The 26139-nt window shown below is 42.2% G+C and overlaps 1 protein-coding gene across 8 annotated transcripts in view; it reads right to left on the minus strand.

Moving 5' to 3' along the window:
• Nucleotides 1–26139, minus strand: part of KALRN (kalirin RhoGEF kinase) — a 514962-nt gene that overhangs the window by 18142 nt on the left and 470681 nt on the right. For all 8 annotated transcript variants that reach the window (XM_030485889.1, XM_030485890.1, XM_030485893.1 and 5 more), the window contains 9 exons: nucleotides 25776–25868; nucleotides 24667–24717; nucleotides 24267–24344; nucleotides 23175–23360; nucleotides 19441–19612; nucleotides 14687–14925; nucleotides 13581–13828; nucleotides 10196–10319; nucleotides 8770–8829 (listed from right to left, as the gene is read on the minus strand). In XM_030485889.1, the coding sequence (XP_030341749.1) occupies nucleotides 8770–8829; nucleotides 10196–10319; nucleotides 13581–13828; nucleotides 14687–14925; nucleotides 19441–19612; nucleotides 23175–23360; nucleotides 24267–24344; nucleotides 24667–24717; nucleotides 25776–25868 (1251 nt within the window). The remainder of the gene's footprint in view (nucleotides 1–8769; nucleotides 8830–10195; nucleotides 10320–13580; nucleotides 13829–14686; nucleotides 14926–19440; nucleotides 19613–23174; nucleotides 23361–24266; nucleotides 24345–24666; nucleotides 24718–25775; nucleotides 25869–26139) is intronic.

Consider the following 26139-nt stretch of genomic DNA (forward strand, 5'->3'; position numbering starts at 1 on the left):
TGACCACAGAACAAGCCCATGCACAGCTGGGAAAGCAAAAGAAAGCTATGCCTTCTTGAACTCTGATAAAGCATCACAGGTAGCAGGCACAACAGTAAGGCTGAGGAGGGTGGGCGTGCCTTCTCTTTGCTTGGGTGATAATGCTAAAGCCAATAACTCCTCTTCCCAGAAGTGGTTTGTGCCCCGCTGTGCCCGGCTCCAGACTCACCCACCCCACACCTGCAGTCACCACAGTCCTGCAGCATCTCACCAGCCACAACCAGCTTTGGGAAGACATCTTTCAACGTCTGCTCAGCTTCAGGAAAGAAAAGTAAAGCACTAAACCAGAAATATTGCCTTCTTTTTGCCTCCTGGCAAGTACCAGTCCTGCAACAATTATTGGTCTGTCACAACGAGTAAAATTTCACTCATTTCATTGGACTGCTGGAAACTTTCCAACTAGCAACCAGGTTTGGATAACTGAGAGTTATTTTATCTATCTATCTAGTTCATTGATCAAGTTAGCACAGACTGGAAAAGCTAGCGCCTTCTGTGCCCTATATATGCCAATTACCTCATGTAACCCTGGAAGCAAAGCTGGGAAGAGCAAAGACAATGCCACTAAGTTCTTACACACAGAATCAACCTTAACTACATAATGGTGTACAGTAGTATAGGGGTTTTAGCCTCATTAACTCTTTTAATAATCTCATAAGGCCTTAATATCCAAAACTAAACTCATAATTTGATATCAAGCACCATAAGCACCAGTGTGGTTTATCTTGCTTTAAATATCTTTGTTACTATCTATTTCGGAGCTATTTTGGAAGATGCCAATGAAGCAGTGACCTAATTTGTGGCTGCCAAAGCTGGTGGGAGTTTTTTAGAGGCTGAGAAAACAGGCCATAAAGCAGAAGCAATAACCCTTCAAAACAACGTAGATACATCTTCCAGATTTATATTTACATTTTGGCTTTATAAATAGTTTTCAAACGTGAATGGCTCAGGGTGCCATTCAAAGAGGCACTTGAGCATATTCAGGTTCATTTTGGTTTCATAGCCCTTCTTCATAAGCCCCAGGCAAAACTCTTGGTACCAGCACTGAGACCTCAGGGTCTGCCTTCCCCTATCACTACCAGAAAGCCCAAATGAGAGTGTGAGGGGCTCAGAGGCAGCGACTGCTGCTTCACAGGGTCCAGGATCCAGAGACAACCCTCGGGATCCTGTGGGCAGGAAAAAATTGGGACACAACAGGGCATTGATGAAGAAAAAGATCTTCTCTCCCATCTGTGCCTGTGGGAAAGGAGACATGGATCTTTGTGACTAAGTTGTATCGCTCACACAACACAGCAAAGGAAGGCAAAGCTGTCCTGTGGATAACCACTGCTTGCCACTTTTTAATCGATGAGACCATCTACTTATCAGTTGAGTAACCCCAGGCATCAGCTCATTTGCACATACATCTTTATTTTTGTAGTTTTTGGCTTTAGTAGAATGTACATCTGTCCTCCAAAGCTTTCCCCTTCGTTCCCTGCAGCATGCAGTAAATTCCATTATTATTCACTTATTTCCATCATTGTAAGATTAAAGATCAGGAGAAAGAAACACTCCTAACACTTCATATTAATTTTATAGCTCTAAAGGATTCATTAGAAGATGCAGCTACAATGATAAATGTAATGGATATATCTATAAATAAATAATGCTATATTTCTAATGACTTCCAAGGCACAATCATTTATAATAATTGCCTTACTAATGTTTTCTTCCTCTTGCCTCACCATGGGAATATCAGAAACAAAATTACCGCCGCTAGGTAACATTGGATGAGTCTCTGGGTAAAATTCACATTTCCTTTGTTAAAACTTCAGATGTTAATTAATAACATGTTACCTAACAAATCCCCCCAGACACATCACAGCTTTTGCCTGCCGTAAGCTTAAACGAAAATAAAAGCTTGTTTGCACAAGAATGTTTAAGTGCTACCAAAGTGATTAATACATCACTCAATTAAGGAACAAGGTTTGGCCTACTTTGAAGGAAGAGTCAAATGTCAGGGTGAGAGGGCAGAAATAGCAAAGCAAAGATTCACAGCCAGATCTGCAGCCAGAATTGAGTTCCACTGGCTCACACATCCACTTCCAGGCCCTGGGGGTTTGCTGCTTCTCTCTGCAGTCCGTCCGAGTTTCCAGGCTATGGGTGGATGGCAGGAGATGACAGACTCCACAGAGTCCTTTTAGATTAAGTACAAGATCTTTGGAGATTATGTCTTCATTTGCTAAATAGGCTTTAAATTCCCATGGGTGGAGAGAAGGGCTCCAGAGCGTGGCCCTGCTGCCCTTGGAGGACAGTAACTCACGTACTGCTTGTCCACACAGCCTGCCAGTGCCTGGGCTGGTTTCCTTTATGGACTGATTTGCCAAGCACCTCCCACAGCCTCTTGAAAATGATGGTGTGTGAAAAAAACTGGAAAAGCAGTCAAAATCCATACAAGTAACTCTTCTCAACTCTCTTCCTCTTTCTCAGGGCTTTTACAGAGAGATGACAGCCAGGCTGTGTGCAAAAGACCACCTTTTCCAGCAAGTTTTCCCCTTTTTTAAAGCCCCTGCTTGCCCCTGGTTGCTCCCACACAACCTGAAGAGCAGCAGTGGTGTGCGTGGGGGTGATGCAGGAGTCCCGGATTCTGCGCATCACTCCCTCGGGGAACGCTCTGCACTGCCTTGAGATTACCATATGGAAAAAACCCCTGCTGGTTATGTGGCTTTTGTGGGGTTTTACTTTTCTTCTCGCTGAAAAGCAACATAGGGCTCAGCCCTGAAACCCCATTCAACCAGAAGGGGTTTGAACAAGCATCTCCCAGACCAAACCTCAACCCAGCATCCCTGGCCATGGTGGCCATGAGTGGGGGAAGGCAGCCTGGGTCTCAGACTGAGAAGAGCCCCCTAAAGAAGTCCCAGCAAACACCACCTGCACCGCTGTGGCTTCTGGTCTAGTCTGAGAGTGAATAAACTTGTGATTTATTCACAATGCAAAAACTTCTCATGCGATCCTCAGCGTCAGTCCACGGCAGGCAAACACAAACCCTAAGGGATGAAACTCAGTTGGCAATGCAGTCACTCCTTAGGTAAGAAATACAGCCAGCCCTTTTTTCTAGGAACATAAATTTGGATGAAATAAGATGGATTTATTTTTTCCATTGGATTAAATACCTGTAGCCTGGTCCAGGATAGGTGAAAACTTGTAATGCTCCCTCCTTGGCCAGGAGAATTTCCTTTTAGCATACAATGACAGCTGAAAATGAAAACCCCACACAAGGTGGCAGAGGTAAACCATGAAATGGCCTCTACACAAGTGATTTGAGGCCTAACACTGACCAGGCAAAGACAAGGAGCTGGAGGGAGAGCGGGTGTGATGAAGAAATGGGAGGACAGGTCAGGTTATTCAACAAAAAATCCAGAAATAGACCTTGCTTCTCCCTCCCTCAGCCTGCGCTGTTTCAGGGCTCAGATCAAGAAAGGCACAAGGCGTGTACTTCAATACCTTTGGGGACCTGCAGGGATCTAAGTGACTTAGATCTAAGTGACTGAAGTGTAACTTAGTGTAGCAACCGGACTTTAGAACAGCAGCATACATGCTGCATCCAGCAACTCAGTATTTTGCAGTACTGGGCCACTTTTTTCCCGGTTTGTTAACTCATGTTATAAAGATAGAAAGGCATCTGCAGCAGTAGCAGCAAAGTCCACTTGCAAAGTGACTCAGTCTGCCCTAATTCTTAGCAAGAGTTTATCTTTCATTTGCACACACGTGCTGTATCTTGTGGGGAGTAGAAACCATCCTGCAATGGCAATGGCCAGTCTGAAACACTCTGCAAGTGCAGCTCGGCTGTCTGCGAGGGCTCCTCGCCTTGGCCAGGGTTTGCTTCTCCATTGCAGATGTCCTCGCCATGCCTAACCCACCTCCCTGAAGGAGGCTAGAGCCCAGCCCAGACGTATGCAATGCACGGAAAAGCCCAGACAATGCCCAGATTTTTCCAGTGCCACGTTTCAGTCCCATTTTAAGGGAATGCATCAAAACCAGGACTGAGAATACTTTTTCCCCCAGATCATAAGGCTAGGCTGCAAACCAAGCCCTCTGTAATAAGATCCATGCTTTATCTAAACAGCAGAGGGCATGTTTACTCCAAGACAAGCAGCTCAGCACTCGGTAAACACTTCATGGCACTTCTTGGTCACCTAATTAAAAGAAAATATTGATGCATTTGCACATGCTGGCAGCAGAGTCAGCAGCATGCTCCTTGCTCCCTCACGCAAAAAACCCCCGAAAAGATGCTCAGAGAAAAATGAAATGAGTTACAGAGGAATTAAACCAACTCAAATTCATAAGAAAAGATCTATCAGCCTGTGTCTGACGAGGTCAACTTTTACTCTGAGACTTTGAGGGTCATAAGCTCACAGTGTCACCTCCCCTAAAAATGAAACAAACGAACGAGGAATTTCGTGATAAAAGGAGCAATTAAAGATATCACTGCACATGGATAGATGCTACCAAAGAGGAAATATAATTTAAAATGGGAGAATGGTATCTGATGAAATATCCCACAGCATCATCCTTTTGGTGGGGATGGGTGATGCCTTCTGGCACCCAGCACGGATGGGCCTCACTGCCTTTGAGACTGATGGAGAAGCCACCAGGGAAGCTGACTGTTGCAAATGCACCTGTGCAAAGCAGAAGTCCTCTTGCCCTCATCACGCTCCTGCTGCCAGGCCCTAATAGCTGGTGCGCTTCCATGTTTGTAGCTGGTGGGACGTCGCTGGTACTCCAGGCACCATGTTGTAGCACTCTACTCCCTTCCTGCAGATGAAGTAGGTCACTTCTTCCTTTTACAAAAGCTAAACCCCTGTGTCTGTGCTGCCAGCTCGGGCTACATCACACCTGATAAGCCACGTTCCTGGTCGGTCTCAGCAATCCCTGGCCATTCAGGGCAGAAGGACAACAGTGTCGCCCATGGAGGCCACCCCAGGGAAACACAAGAGGTTCTAAGGATTGTACTAGTTCATACTGTGGTAACAGGCCAGGAAAGACTTTCTTACCAGTACTGTACAAGATCTTGCCAAGACAGTATGTTAGATCTGCTCTGGAGATGGACAACTCAAGGCAGTGGCTGAAGGCACTTGCCTAAAGCACTTGAGAATTCTTGGCCTGAGCTGAGTGTTGACTTGGAGCCAATGCTGTATCCACCAAACCATTACTTACTCAGCCACTTGAACTGTGGTGTTGCTAACACAATATTCCTCCCTACAGGATGTTTCCTATTGCTTATCTTGCTCCAAGTGTCTCTGAGTAGTTCTTAACATGTTAAAATGTCATAACTGAAAAAAATAGATTATGAAGCCCAACTTACATACCTTGGCAATAGCCCAGCTTACTAATCTAATGAGGGCACTTCCACTGACTCAGGGTGGGCCTGGACTTCATCTCTCCTTTGCACAGCTAAGAAACTGGCGTAAACACTAGACACCCAGTGACAGTTGTGTGTTGGTCAGGATTACTTGTAACACTCTGCAGTTGGAGTCACATTGTGCAAAACAAGACACCTGGAGACATGTCAGATCCTTAATATGTGGGGTCCACTACAAAGCCTGGAAGAGCTGCTGCTGAACTTTTGAGGTTTAGCTCAGCCAGGTCTTCAGACTGCTGGAAGGACATTCACTTTGCAAGAGAGGTAGCTTGATGGGATCTGCACAGTTGACTTATGACCTCTCCAGTGATATCGAAACCCCATGAGATGTTGCAACACAGAGTTGTAGGACAATTAGTTGTGTCATTGTCCAGGACCCCAGACTTGGGTGTGGATATTTACTGATTCACAAGGGCATACACCTTCTTCCCAGAAGTGGAGTTGCCTGTCCCTGCGCAATTAGCTACATACATGTGGAAAGGGAGTCTCCGATCCTTCTTAAATATAGGTTACTCCTGTCCCTCACATGGCTACATATGCTCCTTAAGTGCCTGCTCCTACACTCACGTGCCTAACAGGTAAGTTTGCACCTTCTGGTTTGTGAAACAACAGTGCAAAGCAGGAGCCCCAGATTTCATTTCCATCCTTATGCACTTTCATTACGCATTAATAAACAAAGGTAAAAGAAACAGACATCAAGAGATGCGATTTCTAGTCAGAGTTACAGTGAATGAAGAGTTCTCCAGGGTCAGCAAGTCCCTGTGTGGGCAAAAACATAGTAATGTCATTTTAGCTTTTTTAAACCATCACCCAGAATTTCAGTTTCCTGCTCTCACTATATATGTTCCTTGCATTTCTTTCTGTCTGTGTTTCCTTTTGAAACAAAGGCCAAGTGCTTCAGAAATCTGGATCTACTGAACAGATATGTGGTATTTTATAAATAGCAACCAAAGTGAGATATGAAGGACCACAGCAGCTGTGGGACTCCATGGATGTTACTACCAGCTTACTGACTTTTTGCACAGTGAGTAGGCTGGAGGTAAATTGCACCAACATTTCCAAGTAGTTAATGTGCCTGCTTTGCATTTAAAGACTGCTCTCTCTCTTCCAGCAGTGGGTGCGCGTTCTCATGCACGATGGGAGGAAGAGAGATGTCAGGGGTGACAGTCCTATAGGAGAAGCCAGGTGACTTGCCCTATTATGACCTGACTGTAATAATAGCTACAGACGACTCCGCCTTAATGACACAGGCAGGGCCTCATGTACCTCTCAATGTTGATGGCCAGGACATAGCTCTCCTACCAGCACTCCCAGTTTCTATAAAGTCCATCACAAGCTGAGCCAGGTGTGAGGACAAGGCATTCTATGTCCTTGGGCAGCCAGGGGATAGAATGCCTTGTCACTCTGCCTCCAACTGCCCGTGTAATAAAACCAGCACAAAGCAAGGGCCATGCTGCTCCTTGCAGGGCAGTGTGACCTTAGTAAGTCATCCCCACAACTGCACTCTTATTTTCTCACCCTCTGACATTTTAAATATTTGCTCAGCAACAAAGAGTTTTGCTCAGAAGCAGAATTGTGCTTTCCAAGCCGTGAGGAACATGGTGGCTCCTGGGGACTGCAAGGCAATGCCATGAGTGACACTGTCACCTCCAGCAAGTATCCTGGGAGACGCAGGAAAGGGTTACTGAGTGTAAGTCAAGTCACATACCAGGCACGCAGTTACTCCCCCAATAGCAGATTCATACCATAGCTAAGACTTCACATTACTGTCTTTGGGTTTAAACAGAAAGGCGCTTAACTCCTGAACTTCAGAGAGGCAGGCAAGAACAGTGACTGTACCATGTTAAAAACCGCAAATCAAACAAACAAAAAGCCCCATGTGGAGTATGCTAGAACTAACTAGAAATTCTGACAGTTTTAAGGACTCAGATACCTTCCACTGACAATTTAAAAACATTTGGTTTTCCTACTATTGAGCAAAGTCAAAACACTGAAATCCTCTGCAAAAAAATGGTGATTCTCACCAAGTTCTGTACAATATACCTGTATCTCAGCACCTTTTACTCCATAGGGCAACTTCCAGTGATCTAAAGCTTACGTAGACTTACGTGCAATAACTGGGCACTGCCTTGCAACAAACACATAGCTGTCATCTGTGACTGGCAAAATGCTCTTTGAAAATGCAAACACACTCCTGAGAATATGCAGCTTCAGTGGTAAGGACCATTCAATCTCCAGGATGTCAGCTGGGTCAAAAGCTTTCCTTTAGTACACATGCCCTTCCCAAAGATGTGTTTATTTGCACCAACACAGAATAAAAGAGAGCCTTCAGGCTATCAGCTGAGGTGGTGCATCTCAATACATTTCTCCCTTTTTTCCCCCCTCCAGTAGGAAGATCAGCTTTCTTTTGTGGTATGTTTATAGTGCAGCCTGGCTAACAGCATCCTGGGGATCTCTCAGGACACAGATCCCTGTTCTCCAATGACCTGCCCTGTCACCTCAACAAAATCACTTTGGTTGAGGTCTCTCTGAACCTTGTCCTTGCCTCTTTCAGTAGGAAGCTCTTTCAGCTTTGGTACAATGTACGCAAATGCTTGGTGTGGTCACTATAGGCAGAAAAAAAGGGATCCTGCAACATATTGAGAAGAACCAGATATATAACTCCTGATGATTTTAAGATCCTTTAGGCTCTCTCAACAAGGCATGTCTTGGTCACTCCACTAGAACTGGTGGTTTCATACTGGAAAAAAAAGTAGTGTAATATATCATAATTTGGGTCCACCTATCTGCATCAGCCTTATCTGTGACACAGGTACATTCATGCAACCAGTTTTACCATTCTCTTTCAGTACCTTTATAGAACTACAATTTCGCACTGTGCTAGGAGAAAAAAGAAATGTTGTCTTTTCTGGTCTTCTAGATAATTTAAAGTATTAGTTGGGTTCAATGACATTTGCTCCAGTGATTTATAACAGAAGGCTGACTAGGAGCTCAGCATGTATTGCCAGGGCAAGGGGTGTTTAGAAAGCTGCTATGTTTATCAGCAGTTGACATGCGTGCACTATTGTTTCACTGAATGAGGTCTCAGGTTGGAAATGGAGACTGAGGGTGGCTATGTAAGCCTCCAGCTCAGAGGGAGCTTGTTCCTCCACTGCTCCCACCACAAAGGCAGCCCAGATTCCTGGCAAAACCAGAATTGGTGCTTTGTGTGACTCAATTGGCACCTATGTCCACGAGCAACACAGACCCACCAGCTCCCCTTCCAACAAAGGCATTTCAAAATGGGCACATGTTCTTGGAAAAAAACATATTACAAAGATGATTGTCTCTACCTCCATGCTAGTATTGGGGTCAAGGTCATCACACTCTGATTCCTCTGAGCTGTTTGTCTCCTTGTTTGGCAGCATGAAGAGGAAGAAAGAGAACAAGAGATTAGAAGAGAGATTGGTTAGACAGGGCAGAGCAGCACAGGAGTTGTGAGCAGCATGGAAATGGGTAACAGTACAGAAAACGCTCTTATAAAATCAAACAAAACCCAAACTGACAACAAAACAAGGAAAGCAAAGGCAAAGACATGCTTTTGCCAGAGAAGCAGCAGGGAGTCTGCAGGTTGTTCAGGTAGTAAAAACAGCGAGGAAGCAATGAGAGGAAGAACTGGCCACCATGCTGGAGCAGCCACTTCCCTCAGGCCCAGTCCTTCCCCAGCTGGCGGCAGGGCTGCAGGGTGGCTGTGCAGTGGGTGCCAGGGCGCCTGGGTTGCAGTGGCAGGGTTCCTCCCTTTGCACATGCCATGGCTATTTCACTAGGCTTACAAGACTGGAAAGCCTCTGCAAAGGAAAACACTTAATCATGGGCTGTCCTGGAGAGGGGTGGATCCAAAGGACATGCTCAAGTGCTTTCCTGAATCAAGGCTGGGCTTTGATTGTGTCAAAATCACAACAAGTGTTTGCTTGCCTCTGCTGGGAGGGAAAGCCCCAGATTTGTCCTGAGCAGGCCTCATGGTCGCTTTATAGGGATGGATCCTCTGAATTGAAGCACAGTAGTCAGGCACCCAGAGCAGAAGATGGAGCTTAACCCCACAGTTCTCAACCTTTTCCATACTGGGAGATCTCAGAGAAAGACAGACAGACACACACGCACACACACACAGACGCACAGACCCTCTCCTGGCAAGACAGATTCACCATCTCTGCACTGTCTGATAATATGGAAAGAAAAGGTCATTGAGACCATCTCCCCAAACCAAAAATCTTCAGCATCTTGAGGTTAAGAACCCCTTATCTTCAGATGTGGTGAAATACTGGCCTAAAGAAAACTCATCAGCTTCAGTAAGGCCACTGGTCTACCCAGTAGCTTTCTCATGCTTGCAGCTGCTCCGATGGAGCTGTAGATTGGGCTACGTCAGAGGTCAGTAAATCACTATTGTCCCAATTTTAAGAACAGTTATTTAACCATATATACTGTTGTTTTTTAATGAAGATTACTTACTCGCATGTGGGATGCCAGGAAAAAAAAAAAATGAAAAACAAAGGCTGCATTTTATCTTGCATGCAAAAATCCTGCTAAAATGGATATTAAAAAAAAAAAAAAAAAGGAAAAAACCAAACCTAAAGTGGAAAAAATCCCCAAACACAAAAAAACCCAAAAAACAAACTCAAAATTGCTGCCCCCTCCCCTCTCTCGCGAGAGGATGCTACAGGGGGTGAAAAGGATGGGAAGCAGGAGAGCAGCACACAGCTTTCAGATGGCCTTACTCACTTTAACAGAGACTTTGTTCCCCAGAATATCCTTGGATTTACGTGGCCCATTGGCTTCATTTTTGCCACTGCTCTCCTTTTCCGCCCGCTTTCTCATGCGCAGGGTATGCCATGAACATGACTTCCTGTTGTACCAAAAAACGCAGCAATCAAACAGCAAATCATAGCAGGAAGGAAGTATTTGGAAAGGGGAACCAGCATCCACATTTGCGATTACTGCAATTCCCTAGGAGGTGAAAGCCACCAGCAACACGCCTATCTCAATCTGAGCAATGAGAGTTGAAGTTCAAAACCAAACCAAACAATTCAGCGAAGCAGATGTCGTGCCACGTTTGCTGTTTAAATGTATGGAGCAGGAAAAGAATGTCCATGATGGAAGCAGGCAACTAGAAGTTGGTCATCTGGTCTCAGGGACCTTGTCTTGCATGGCCACAAATAGAAATTTATTTTATTTTTGCTACAGTTAAAAGGCCAATTTGGTCCTCAGTCTTGTTGGTTAAAAACTGTAAATGTAAATACATGAGAATGGTTTTACTAGATTACTCAGTAGAGCAAATAAAAAAAAAAAGAAGAAATTCAAGGCTTTGCTCCCTATATGTTGCTCAGAACATGAACAGCTTAACAAATAGGAGCTACATGATTAACTTTCCAAGAGATAAGTAATTTCCTAGAATGACAAGCTCTGCTGTGCCTCTCAAGACCAAGAATTTCCCATTTGATTTTGCCAGTCCGGCAGAGGGGACATCATCAGTCAATGGGTTTTGGCTAGCATCACAGCAGGCAAGATTTCCAGTACATTTTTCAGCCCTTATTACTGCTCCCATGACCTTACTCTTGGAAAAAACAGTAATATACCATGTCACCCTTTGTAAGAGCAATGCTGTGTTAACAACAGAAATTGCATATCAAGCAGACATAAAAAAATCAAGAAAAACCAAAACAGTTCTTAATATGGATTTCATTTGGTTTACACAGTGGACAGGTTGGGAGAGATTTGGGAAAGGGGCATGTTGTCTAAAGCAGAAAGCTCTCAAAACAGCAGTGTGATGATCCAGGTTCAAAGCATCTGCCCACCTTTAAGTCATGCAAATTTGATTTGCATGTTTAAGCCCAATATTTGGCACGTCATGTCTACAGTACCTTGATACATTTTACATAGCAAGTTGCATGTAATCCAACGATCACCTGCGATGCCAACAAAACGCAGTATGTTAGCAAGGTAGGACTCAAAAGATGCCCCACACAGCCGACGCTCCCCCATGAACACTGCATCTGATTCCTAAGCGTTTTTTGGTTATACTTCAGCACCTGGTGGGAGCTGTACAATAGCTCAAATAAAACAAAAAAACAAACCGAAACATAAAAGTAAACTAATGGAGCTGGCTGCCACTGACACAAGACTGAACTGGGTCATATAGACTGCTTTTGCAACCAGGATTAGTGTCTCCACTGCAAAAAGCTGGCATGGGCAGTCCTGTCTGAGCACAAGGAGCACCGGAGCACCCTGCACATCTCAGCCAGACAGGGAGTGCTGTCTGATATTTGGGCATTACTGGAGGAGGTCCAAATTAGATGTGCAGAGCAGAGCAAGTTATCCAGCACTGCAGGACTGTTATGTTTTCCTTTAAGATATGGTAAGAGCCAAAGATGTGGCTGGTGACCTCTCTGACCTATTGGTGAATAATACATTGTGCCAGCACTACTGAATTGACCACATACTTTGTGTACAGTATTTGTCAACAGAAGAAACAGTTTTATTACTCATACTAATTAGTGGATATGATCTGGCAGGCTAGACAGGGCTGAGGGTAACACCAGCTCCAGGTTGTTTTTACCCATAGGACTTCAACTATTCAAGCATCTTTTTGGTTTCAGGATTGTTCTAGCTGTTTGAGTCTGAAAACATGATTTAGGACTTCAAATTTCACTGCAGTGAGAAAGAGGGAAGGGCAATCCATGTGTCTTTCAATTTTGTTTTGCCTTCCTGGCTACAATTCATCCGACTACATAATTTGACACAGAATTTGACTGTACAGCTGTCATGAAATCGGTGTCTTCACCAGGAGCCTGGTGTCGTGGAGGAATCTAAGGGTGCACAGCTGCATATTGTGGTTAGAGAAGAACTTGGGAATGGCCGTGGTGGATATGCAAGAGATGTGCTAAGCAATTCCTTTGCCTTAACATGCAATTTATAGTAGCATTAATTACTGAATGACCAGTAAAATCATAATTTCTCTTATCTGAAACTGCAGCAGAGATCAAGTTATTGTTTTCACTGAATCTGTCACAAAATCTTTCCTTGTGTTCAATTCTGCACCTCAAGGTAATTGTGTAAGGTAACAAAATTTGTAGCATACATCATGCATTACCATCTAGTCATTTTAGATGCTAAAAGAAATCAACAGGTATTACTGAAAAGAGGGTTGTACCTTCTGTATTTAATACCAAAAAACCACTTTCTTGCATTAGTCATTTCAGACTGACAAATTTCTAGAAATCAGAAAAGAAAAATATATATCCACACATTTGTTAAATAAGCAACAAAATGTTATAAACAATGAAAAAAAAAAAAGAAATAACAAAACCAAACCAAAACCAAAAAAGGGTCAAACTAGTTCTTTTTCCTCATTAAAACATGCTCATGGTGAAAATTTATTTTACATATTTAAAATAGTACATTTAAAATTAGTTACATTACAGGTACAATGATGAACATTGCGACTATCCATTATATTGCACAACCTGACTTCATCAATATGACTTTGCTTCTTTTCTTTTTTTTTCTTATTTTTTAAATAGTGCAAAATACTTTATACAGGAATGTACTTGTTTGGGGGTCTTGCAAACAAAAAATATATTACAAAAGTTACTGCGAACAGAAAAAAGAAACCAAACCAAAACAAACCAAAATTAAAAAAAAAGATACAAGCTGTACAAGGAAATTGCCATAGACAACAAAATCTCTCCTCCTTGAGAAGCGAACCTCAGTCCAACACGGGGCCTGGATTTTTTTGTGTTTCTTTTTTTGCTAGATGCTGTTATAACCAATATATAGATTAGTAACTTAATACAACATAAATATAAGTCCAGTCCGAGCAGGTCCATGTTGGCATAAAATGTTGTAAAGTAAAACACATCTTTAACCGTCTATGGTTTTATTTCTCTCCAAAGTATAAACAAAACCCCACAAAATGAAAATAAGCAAAACCCGAGCTATCGACCATGGCTGCCCGACGCTGCGGATTGACCAGTCAGCTTGTTCCAATGGCACTGTTGATAAAAATCAGCAGGAATTCCCTACCATTTGGGTTTGTTTATTTTGATATATTATTTTTTTTCCTCAGAAAATCCACATAGTGCTCCCAGTGAAGCCAACAAGCACTTACTTGATGCTTCCGTCGCTATTATCTGTAGTGGATTTAGTGAGAGGAGCCAAGATATTGCCAGGGATCCATCCTTCAGCGGCTGGAGAGTGGTCATTTGCAGGCTGGTACACCAGGAACATGTTCTGCTGGTTGATAGCAAGGATCTGAACCACCTCTCCTTGATTCACACAGATCTCATCCTCCTTCAGTGCATAGTAATCTTTAATCACCATCATGGAAGAGGTCCCATTGCACCCTCCCAAATCAGTCTGTGGAAATGGACACAACAGAAACCAGTGAGCAGGTGGTGCTGAGGAACCTGCCTTTTCCAGCAGCAATCCCGCTACTTCATTTCCAACCTAACTGTACAAGGGTTAAAAATACAAAACACTTAAAGTTCACATCAGTAGAAAAGGATTTTAAGGATCTGAAAGGCGGCAGTAATGTGATACAAAGCAGCCTCCTATTTCATATTAGATTGCACAGCTGTGAGTGACGATGCCCAAGCCATGTTCTCATTTGTATGATGTTACAGATGAATCATCTGTGCTAAGAAAAATGGGGGGAAAGACCAACGAAGGCTCAATGTTAGAAGCCGAATGAATACTCATTCATCTTACGATCTTAAATATAGGTCATACTGGAAAGTGGCTTTGGTCAACCGCAGGCAGCAGCAGGATCTAAACACCGCTGCTGGCTGCTGAATCTGGTGGTTTGTGTGCAGTGCACATGCACCCAAATTAAAACCTTCAACTGACACCCTTCAAACTGTTACACGGGAAAAGGTCTAAATTCTTCTACACCACCAGAGTAGACCTCTTCAGGAACGAGTGGTTATTGGCTATTAGAGAAATCTGAATGTTGCTGCTGCCAGTACTGCAAACGGATATTCAGTTCACCAGGTCTGCAAACACAGTGGCTCTGTCTCCACTTCCCAGCTGAAGTACCACCCATCTGCATGCCAGAGCTTTTGCAGTCTTTTTAATTCCAAATCACATTTTACACCATTGCTTCAGTGCGTTGATTCCTGTTGACCTGGTTAGCTGATAATTAAAGCTAACTTCACAGATGGTCTATGGTGTAAGAAATGGGCTATGAGATCATGTTTTATCAGATGAGCTCAGTACCTTGCTTTGTTCATACTTGTCTCCGGGCTGTGAGTGTTCATACCCTGTGCTGCCGTTGGAGGTAGATATCTTCAGGGGTGGAAGAGATGGGTTACGGCTTGTAGCCTTCAAAGGCTTCTCTGACCCTACTGGAACAGAAGAATAGGGTCTGCTGTTGGGCTGAGGGACCCTACCGGTCTGGGGCCTCAGCACTGCTGAGCTACTTTCTTTGCGTTGGTACTCTATGGGAGACTGTAGCGCTGCAAAAGAGGACAAGAATTAGCTATATGCTTTCAACGACATTGCAGTGCAAAGGGCTGCAGAACAGACACAGGAACTACAAACTGAACAGTAACAGGAGATGCCACCCATGGAAGCACATGGTGTGTTCATGAATAGACAGGATGCAGGCATGTTACACTGTACTGCGTGTGACCTGAACACAGTACTCCATGCTACTGCAATGAACAGCTTCTCTAACCAACACAGGGGGCTAAAATATTTGACATTAGAGCATATATAGAATCATAGAATATTTAGGGTTGGAAAGGACCTTAAGATCACCTAGTTCCAACTCCCCTGCTGTGGGCAGGGACGCCTCACACTAGACCGTGTCGCCTAAGGCTCTGTCCAACCTGGCCTTGAGCACTGCCGGGGATGGAGCGTAATTGCATTAATTTTCTCTGAAATAACAAATTAATCACCACATGTAGTCAAAATAAATGAAAGCCTGAATAAAAGATGCACAGCTCATTTACAGTGAATTTTGCTATCATCAGAAAACACAGGTCAGGACTCTGAAGTCTCAGTTGCATATTCCCAAGAGAGCGTAACTACTAAGTGCTCTTCAGACATGAGGCACTGCAACTTAGCTTTCTATGTACTTTCTATATTAACTACTTTGGTTCAAGGAAACTGCTGGAAATGACCAGCAAGTGAGAAAGTATAGATGGCATGAAGACATTAATCCTAGCAGTACAGACCTCTCCAGAAAACACCTACAAGCAACACTAAACAGCTTCATAAGCCTTTAGAAAAAGAAGTCTGCTTGTGAGAGTGTACTTTTCATAGTCATGCAAAGAGCTTATGCTGGGAGAAGGATAAAGATGCAGATGGTAAAGAAATAAAGAATTTGTTATGTTTGGAGGTGAAGGGACCAGGGCTGGGACTCACAGTGAATGGGAAAGGAGCAGATTTGCTAGGCGCAGACTACCATCCCCAGACCTATGGGTTTGGTTTTTTGTATGTCATATGGCTTTAATGGATGATATATAGTCAGTTAATACTGTGTACGTGCACCAGACTGAATCTATTGGAATGCGGAGAGACTAGTCTAGCAAGAGGCAGACAGAGGACATAATGTCACAGCATCAGCCTAACCAGGGAACCACAACAGAAGGAATGTCTTTCCCAACAAGACAAAAAGGAAAGAAAAACAGAAAGGCTCAGTACCACACAGCATACTCTCTAGCATTCCCCTTCCAGAGAAAGGGAGGACTACAACAAGGAATCACTCAATATTAAAGAACAGAGACTAAAAAAAAATTAAAATCAAGGAGGATGCCGTATTATCATGCTCTTCAAAAGGACACAAACATAGATCTGTAGCAATCCAGAAGATTACTTGGCTCCAAAATCTACACAGTGACTCTTGACACAAAAGTCCTTTGTATTTATGTCACAGTGGCTACCAGTGTCACTCAGTCACCTCAGCTAACCAAAAAGGGTTCGGTCCTGCTGCAGATCAGCCACAGAGAAAAAGGAAGGTTGGGGAGAACTTTGACAAGGACTTTGACAATGATGGTGACAATTTCCTAGTATATACAGTAGATTAGGCTGCAAGATCTTTAGCAGTAAGATCTGAATGAATACTTATCTATCTATCTTCAAACAATCTATCCTACTCAGTGCTTTTAAAGGGTATTTAGTTGAGTGTTCACTTTAACTACTAATTCCACCATAAACTATCATAGCAATGCCTAGCTTCTAGCCTCCCATTCAACATCTGTTAGTATTCTTACAAGCTTCTAGCAAAAATCAGTGTCCATGTACTTGCGTGCTCTCTTTCTCTTCCAAAAGCACCCACAAAACATGACTTTTAAAAAGGTAGAGTTCAATGGCATTTTCCCGACGAAATATAACCATCAGTAATGTATTTTCTTTACAGCTTACTTCTTAAAGCAAAACAGTCCCTACAGTCAATCATTTGGTGCACAGTTTGTTTCTCAAGCTCAGGAGCTTTAGCTTGTCCAAGGAAAAATACGAAAAGTTTGAATATTACAGTGTAATTGCACCAGGTTTTACATTCATGAACTGTGGATGCAAATACTATGCTTTGAACGTGGTGCCATACTCTATAGGGCTTCCCTGTTGAAGAGAGAAAATCAGAGACAGCTTGGGCAAGAACTCACAGGGAATATTTTGTTATTAAGTTTCGCAGCATTGGCTCAGTGTGGATTTAATATGATTTTAAAGACAGAAAACATCCGCTTTAATGAAATGCACAGCTAAAGAACGTATTTAAAGATTAGTCAGACTCAATAAGATTACATCCTAAAAGCCACTTAAATTGTTCTGAGCTGGATAGGCTCTACTGGATGCAATATCATTTTCTTGGATTTTATTTATAGGTTTAAAAGTAAATCCTTAAGCCTATGTTTTAATATAAATCTATTTTTACTTCTAGCTTTAGAAATACTGATGATTATGTTCCTAACTCATCAAATTCTTTGCTGGCCTCACAGAAGATAGGTTAAACAGGGGTTATGAAGATGCTTCAGTAGAAAAAGGGGCTCACAGGGCAGTAATTTCTGGTAGGATAAAAATAATGAGTAAGAAAGATGTGGAAGGGACAGAAAACCCCTGCAGTGGTGTCTGCAGAGTTCTCACAGCGTTTAAAAAAATATTTCTGTAGCTAACCATTAGTGGAACTTGTTTTTATTCCAATAATCCTTCATTTAAAGCTAAGTGCACTGACACAAAATCAGCAAGTTTTGGTACCAGCTGGTCAAACTGGAGAACTTAAGACTGCTCGTCTCACCAAAGTATTTAATGAATCATTTTACAAGTGGTTGTATGAGGCCCTTTCTATTCCAAGTCACAAAACCCCAATATTAAGTCTTGGAATCATAGGTGAAACGCTGTTTCCCTTCTCAGCTCAGCCATAGTTTTTGAACTGTCACAAACAGCTTTTGCATGCAACCCTTTCCCAGTTAACTTCTGAAAAGTAAAACTAAGCTGAATTAAAATTTAAAAAACCTCCATGCTGAAGAAAAGGGAACCTTTGTCTGGATGTGAACTGAAAGAGGATCTTCAGATCCTCAGATCTTTGCAACAGAAAAATCCACAAAACCGAACACCAAAAGTCAAAATTCAAAAAAGCTAACAGATTGTGCTAAGCAAAAACATTTTGATTCAAAAAAGTAAGTTTCATTATTGAACACGTATTAAGCTTTTAAATACAGAACTCTTTTCTAATATAAGATCCATAAGAAAAGGCTGTTTTGAAATGAATAGTGCAAAACAACTTTGGAAGCGTGCAAAACAACTCTGGAAGCATCCAAAGAAATGATTCCCACTTTGTTGCTTCCAAACAAACAATAGAGGCACTATTTTTAGATTTTTTTCTCTAGTTCTGGTTCCTCCTCTTTCCCTTATCCAGTCATGAGCAAGAACATGCTAAAACTGTTAACTGAATTTGAGTCCTCTGCATTTTCAAAACACACACTTCTGTAGATCATGTGTTTGTTTATCTGTCTTTTTAGAAACACAACTTTAATTTGAGATACTATTTCAAAGAACCCCAAATCTATTCCTAAAGCAAAGCTGACATTTTGGGAAGGCCCTTGTTCACACACAGCTCCTGGAGAAATAAGCCCAGATGTTTCTTTGCCCTCCTCTCTTTTGTTTCTTCTGATGAAAGCAGCTGCTGCCCTGCAGAGTTTGGACCTTGAAGGGAGTGATGGTGAGGCAGCCTTTAGTCCACCTCATGTCCTCAGCTTGTAGCACATGCTGACACCGAATAGGAGGTTCTTGGGGATAAGCCTTGCTTTGAGTAAGTGGCAGACACTGTGTAGATACAATCGCAAACTGCCTTTGATATGGTCTTGGGAAAGGATTAGATTTAAAATCTCCCTGCAGAATGGAAAGCACCAGGTGATACAGCCATGCAAATTCAAGCATTTTTGAAGAATCTTGCACAAAAGTACTACCAAAGGCACGTCATCAATGTGCTTTGTGTGATAGTACTTTGTTGATGTGAACTTGAGACCTGAACATGAACCTGACATATACGATCAGCAACTGCACAGGGAACCACCACCTATTCAAGCAGGCAGCCAATAGGCTGCCAAAAACAGTCCATGACATGCTGCTAAAGAAGCCAGGCCAGAGCGACCTGCGGTCTTTAATGCAAGATGAGGTCCAGCAGCTTCTCAGGGTGGCATCCAAGGCCACAGAGCAGTTCAGATCAGGCTTGCCCAGCCCTCCTACTGTGCTTCACCTTCCCACCAGGCAAACCCAGCATGCAGGACTTCTGCACTGAGGTGATCTCTTTCCAAAGACCAGCTGTAAATTATGATGCTTTCCCATGTATACTGTGGATACCACTTGATCCAGTGCTTAATGACAGGCACACTGGGCTCTAGCTTTCTCCTTGGGATTTTCTTTATGAAAAATTGCTGAGTATTTTTCTCATAGAACAAACAAAGACACAAAGATTCCATACCCTATTCACTGTCACAGTTCGGGAAACAGAGCAAAGACCATGTACATACCATTTAGGAAATCTCTTTGTGTGTCCAGAACCTGGTTGATGTCCTGTACCCAAGCTTGCTGAATTTCTGGATTAGCTGCCTGTAAAATGACTCTGTCTGATGTTTCCCGGCTCATTAGAGCAAACTTGCAGGGATCATTGTCCACGTTTTCTTCAATGATAAGGTAGTTCATCTGAAACAAGCCAAGGTAAGCATGTTACATGGAGAATCAGAATCACTCAAGAATCAGAATAAAATTGTTGTGAAAAGTTCCTGAAAATAATTGAGTTCAATAACAGACTCTCAGATCATAAACAGAAGAATTCGCCTGATTTAGATTTAGGCAGACAGATCTTAAATATGATGCTTAACAAAGCTCTGACAGATGTACCAGACATATGCCTGCCTTGTCTTGAATTACAACTTCTGTTTTAATGTAACACAGACTTGACTGATGTGCTAAAAATTTACTGTAACCCATAAATAGAGTTAAAATGTTCCTATTAAGATGTCAATAAAGTCTAACATTCCTCCAATTTAAACAAGTGTTTACATTTCTTATCCTCCATGGGAAAGAAAGTCTCAGTCATTAGAGTATTTTAAAAATGGAATGGACTGTGTGCAGGGATATACCAAGAAAAGAAAAAAACAACACCAAAACCCAGGAATTCTCCCCTGATGCTTGAACAGATCTTCTTATTTCTAGCAGATTACAGTCATCTGTGCACAATCACTTTGCTCGGCTGCAGTCACAGATACTCCTTCTGGAAATCTCATGGATAGCAATTTCAGCTGCTGTCCTGCCCTTGTGAGCCTTCTGTTTAAGAGCACCCATAACTTTTTAACTTTTCCTGAGCTACTTATATCTATGCTAGTAAACAGGAATAGGTTGCCAGAGCCTTTCAAAAAAAAGACTTCATATCAAAAGTAGACAGCTCCAAAAACTAAGGCAATAACATTCCTCTAGAAGAAGTCTATCTCCAATTGCTCTGAGTATCTGCCAAGGTGTGGAGAGATTCACTCCACATCTGAACACTGCCCTGGATTCAAACTGCAAGATGGAAGGAACCTCTTCCTTCTCTCCTGGGGGTCCCTGTGAAGTCAGAGGGACATGCAGGAACTCCTCTGACATGGGGACAAGGAAAGGGACAGACAGTGAGCCTGGACAATGCTCTTCCTCTTGTTCTGAGCTTTTGCTCCTCTGACTGACAGCCAAAGCAAGCAAGTCAATCCTGGTATGACTCCAGGAAAAAGACTTGCAGGTTGCAGTCCCTAACGCCCTATTTGTGTCTCAGAGAGATGCATTTGCCAAGGCTATCCACATAGGTGTTTTGAGAGTCTGAAAGGTATTCAAGTGAGGAGTATCCAAGAAGGGATGTGCAATTTCTGAATGCTAACTACCTCACTGCATGAAGAAGTGTTCTTTGCTCATGTAGGACATCATGTTGAAGCTTCTATTGTAGTTTGCATGTGACAGACTTTGGAGAACAATATTTGGAAGCCTCATCTCCCTGACAGACCAGAATGGCTGCATCTGAAGTCATATGTACTTCTTACTCTAACAGAGAGACCTCAGTGCTTAGCGGTGGCTCTGACACAAAGGAAAGAAATGGAATCTCTGGTGCTGGCTAGGTCCTTCTGCTGTGTGGGAGGATGTGACCAGCAGGGAAACAGCCTCCGTCTCTCAGGAAGTGTCTCCAAGAGAACTGGACAACCATGACTGCAGATGGTATCCCAGCTAGCCAGAGATGGCTAGTCAGTACTGATAACTGCTATAAAGATGGGTTCAACCTGCCCGGCAGGATCTTGTTAGCACTTGAACCAAGGTCAAAGAAACTTGATCCTCGCTGACAGTATAAAAACCTCCTCAAACTCTGTGTCATGAACTCAGACCAGATGCAATTTCTGGATGCCCACTTCTAGGGCAGGATTATGAAAGACAGGTGACGAGACAGCCTGTCTATGTGACACCTTTGGATAAAGTGCCTCTTGCCAGGGAATTACCCAGCTGAGGGTGAGGCTCCACTGCAAGGTGAGGATGCCTAGGGCACAGAGAGGAGGGGAATGGTCCTGCTATAGGGAATAGTCCTGCTCCACTGCAGGCCACAGCTCATCTCTGTGGGAAAGCATGAGAGAAACGCAAAAGCTGAAGTAGGGGCTGGGAGGCAGGGTGTGAGAGCTGCCAGCACACAGACTCAATGCTGCAGTGGGGGAGATGCACACAGGGCCACGGAGGATCCCACACTTGCTGCAGGCACTCAACAGGAGAATGAGCTGTTTGCCAAATGGAAGAAAAGAGGGATTGGAAAATTATCACACAAAAATTTTAAGCTCAGACAGTGGGAACAGCATTACTTTCATAGGTTGTTTAAGTAGGAAAGCAACTCATACCCTTGAGGCAAGCTCATTTTATTGACATTAGGAGAGATTTATTTTTCTCTCTTTATCTACAATATACAATTCAGGAATTGTTTCCTGCAGATAAAAGCCTCATTGTTGTACATACAATAAACTGAAGAAAAAATTATTCATGTTATTTCCATCTCCAACTTTAATAATGATTTAAATCAGCAGTAAGATAAAATCAAAGCTGATCATCTAAATCAAGACGATTTTTTATTTGTACACTTTAGGTTTTTCCTTTATAGCTTATTATTTGGTTGGAAACTCTGAAATACACTGACTTGCAAATGGATATAGGCTTTTCAGTAAATGCTGCAGTTTCTGTCAACCAAGATGTCCTCATTTCAGTAAATATGCTGTTTATCATAGATTTGTTTAGTTATACATGTTTAATATGCATTATTTCATCTGACATTGTTCTCTTCTCTTTCATATTAATGTATCATTTAAAATTTAGAGCAAACACAATGCATTCTCCCACATCTTTTTTTAACTAATCCGGTGGTTAAAATCAATCTTAGACTGCTTTCTCAGCTTTGAACAATCAAGACATTCAAATGAACCAGTGACTTTGCTCTTGCTGCAGGCACAGCAAAAACTGTTCTACCAGGAGAGGTGCAGCATTCACTTACCTTCACTTACCATTTCAGAGGTTAACTTTGTACTTGTCAAACAAGAAGAAAACAGCTTAAACAAACAAATAAGCATTTTCCCTGGTTACTTTCAGTTTTTACTTTTAGTCCCAGCCCCATAATGTGGAAAGATTATTTAAAACCAAAACTAATTTCTTAAAACTTTCTTTATAGTTTAGCTGGTTTTATGATTCCTCACAGCTGCATATTTAGAACTATGTGTGGTTTTGTTTGGTTTTGAAATAGTTCTGTCTTCTTGCAACATTCACATCTGTACTAAGAGCCCTCCCCCAATATGAGAGAGTATTTCCTGTAATGTCTCACAGAGGCTTAGTATTGACTTACAATTTGGCCTAAGATGACTGTTTTGGATGCTACACCTCCTACCTTTTATGATCATGCTTAAAAGCAACAATTGTATACTTCCTTTGACGACTACAGGCTTTGTAGTAATATTTGCTAACTCAGAGCTACGAATGACAGAGGACCTGTCCTGGCTACGTTCCTTGTAAAAATCATGCAGTAAATTTAGACACACAGTGTTTTATTTAAAGATGGTCTTCAACAGCTTCTGATCCACTGAAATGTAAATGCAAATGTTTTTTGCAAATTGTTGTCCACCTATGACAGGATGGACCAATCTCAGCATAGAAAAGTGGTAAACTTTCCTTACATGACCATCAAATAGAATATGCCTCTCCCTTCCTGTATCTATCTTACCTTTATGCTTTTCTTGAACATGTAGCCTGGTGTTAAAGATCCTTTTCTAAGGAGTTCACTGAAGATAACTATCTGCTCGAAGAGAAACACCCTACGCTCCTTTGGTCGAGATTGAACTCCAGAATCCTGCTCTGTCACGTAGAAGGTATCCTGCTGCAGCAGCTTTCCTTGAGCTGTCAGCTTGCCCTGAGAAGAAGACAAGGCACCAACATTACAAACCCTGACCCATCATGATCCTGCAAGACGATCTATGTTGTATGCAGTCCAAGTTTTCCAGGCAACACTGAATACATGTGAGACATATTTCCTCTAAGTTATCAAAGCAGCAATCTTGTAAATCTTGAAAATAACATAGGTTTTCTTTGTTCTCATTGCTACTGATTGTGCATATAAAACCAAAAGCAAGAGATCTCAAGTAGACTGTTTTGTATACTTCATTTCAAACACCATTCCCATTATGTAGTTTGTTATTGTAGTGTCTTGGATTCCATCTAGTCATGAGCTCTCCATCACTCCCTAAGCCAGCAGTCAACAACACAACACCTAAGAAGGTGCAGAGTAACAGGACCTACCTGTTTGCAGGAATGCTACAATGCATAAGATGGTAAGACAAACTTGACTTTATTTTGGAGATAAGGCATCTCACAAGGACTGCCAAAGTCTATTCTGGCTTAGTTTCAAACCACAAGCTGTAACCTGTGGGGTTATAACTCACAAGTCCCCTCCTGGATGTTGCCAGACTCAGAGGGAGCTGTTAACATGTTAATGCTAGGTTACCTTAGTAATAGGCAGTGCAGTCTGGGTCACCACTTATTTTTCTCTGGCAATAGATACAAGAAGTCTAATTCAAGCTTGCTGAAGCTTTTACAGACCTCACATTTTGAATAAACAATAGATAGATTATCACAAGTTTAGAGTGAGAGGTATATCACCCCCACCTTCAAAACCTCACCAAAGGATGCAGCTCAGCACTGGAGAAGAACAAGCACCAGATAAACAGCCTGGTGTAGGGCAGATTGTAGAGACAATCATAGAAAGATAAAATACGTTTTCTTGCCTAGTTGTTATTATAGGCAGAATGCAAATGCATACCTCAAAGCCTTGGAGGCGGCCCAGGTTCATCATATCATTGCAACGTTTCGGTACAAGGCACATTAACTCAACTGCTTTCTGTTAAGGAAAAAGGATGTTGTATTATTACAAGAGGATCAGAGGGTTTCTAAAAGCAAAGTGTCAAATAATGAACTTCAATAGTGAGATAACTGCTAGCAGTTATTCATGGTGAGATCCTCATGCACTGAAGACATACAGTAGTGTCTAAAAGAGCATGGTACACCTACAGTGCAGGACTGCACCTTCATCTTCTGACAAGCTAATAGAAATACCACATTTAGAAAACCAGCAGGATCTTCAACTATTGTCAAATACTGGAGTTTTCGTTCCTGCATATAAAGTGCCATTAGATAACATTGTCCAGGACATCAAAATGTACCTCTATATCGGAGCACTCCAGACCAGCTTTTTCACTGTACCTCAGGAAGTCCTGGAGAAAGCAGAAAGGTTTGCATTAAGGCACTTCAGAAAGAGAAAACAAAAGGTGTTGAAAAAGGAAAAGCATTTTCAGCATGAGATTTTCTGAGAAGGAACTTGCTAATATTAATAAATTCATCTTCAGAGGTTGCTGAACATTATAACTACTTTATAGATACGGAAAAGGGGTGTGGATGGTTACTGAAAACATCATAATACAAAGACAAAGCTGGGATTAGCCCTTGGGAGTGCTTACTTGGTCCCTATCTTAAGCCACAAGACCACACACACACTTGAAGATTTTTCTTTTCCTTTTGGCATTTCAGGGAACATGCTGCTGCCTCTTTGCTAGTGTGCAATTACCAAATTGTGGGCTGATGGCAGCCTGCTTGAGACTAGCTCAAAAAAGAGAAGAAACCAGCTCAGCACCCTCATACTGCCGGAGGTTACAGAGCAGGGTTCAGACACACCTAATTTTAGGTATTAGCTTGTGACCCCTAGGGACGAATTTTCAGAAATGCTGAATAATTGGCATTGTGGATAAGTGAGCAGAGGCCAGAGTGGTCACACTCTTTGGGAAAAAAATTGCAGTGAGTACCTCAAATTTTCAGACAGCAGAATATCCTGGAAATAAGTTTCTTACGGTAATTTGAAGAGAGCTATTTAGAAATGGAGGCTATAGCATTTATTAGAGGCATACAATTCAGCACCAGGGACAGGCTTTATTAACACATCTTTACTGCAATTAAAAAAAAAAGTTTGCTCTGAAACTTTAGAGTAAGAAAATTCCTATTTGAAGTTCACTCTTCTAGAAAAGAAATCCAATAGAAAACAAAATAAAAAAAATCTTTTTATTATCCTAAATTGCAAACTGCTCCCACAGATGTGGCCCTCCTGCTCCCTGGACATTTTCCATGGGACTCTGTCATTGTATGTCCATGTATAAGCAGACTCCTCTTTTCTCTTAATTTGATTAAGTTATTCTTCATTTAAAACTAAGGCTAATTTAAAATAACAGGATTTAATGCAAAATGCAGACTAGTTTAGTCCAAACTGTATCTTTCCACTCACCTTGAGAAGAAGCTGATATTTAGTTATTCTTTGAATGGGTTTGATCAGAAAGTCACTGATGGTTAGCCGTTGGCTTATTTCCTGTTGAACCTCCTAAAAATTAAGGATTAAAAACAGTTGCAAACAATCACAGAGTGAGACAGAGGACATGATAAAGTATCTTAGCAGAGACTTATTTCCACAGCAAGTTGGTCTGTTCTTAATCTTTTGTTTGCAAGAGGGGATTTTAGAGAATTTAAAAATCTAGCATATCCTATTTAGGCAAGGACTAGGTAAAAGTCATGACCGAGCTGGAAGGCATTGGAAAGCACAACGTCCCTTCCCCCTTTGAGCTGACTGAGCAGGACTGCAAGGTCTGGAGACT

Source organism: Strigops habroptila, chromosome 5, assembly GCF_004027225.2.
Source record: "Strigops habroptila isolate Jane chromosome 5, bStrHab1.2.pri, whole genome shotgun sequence".
NCBI classification, from domain to species: domain Eukaryota; kingdom Metazoa; phylum Chordata; class Aves; order Psittaciformes; family Psittacidae; genus Strigops; species Strigops habroptila.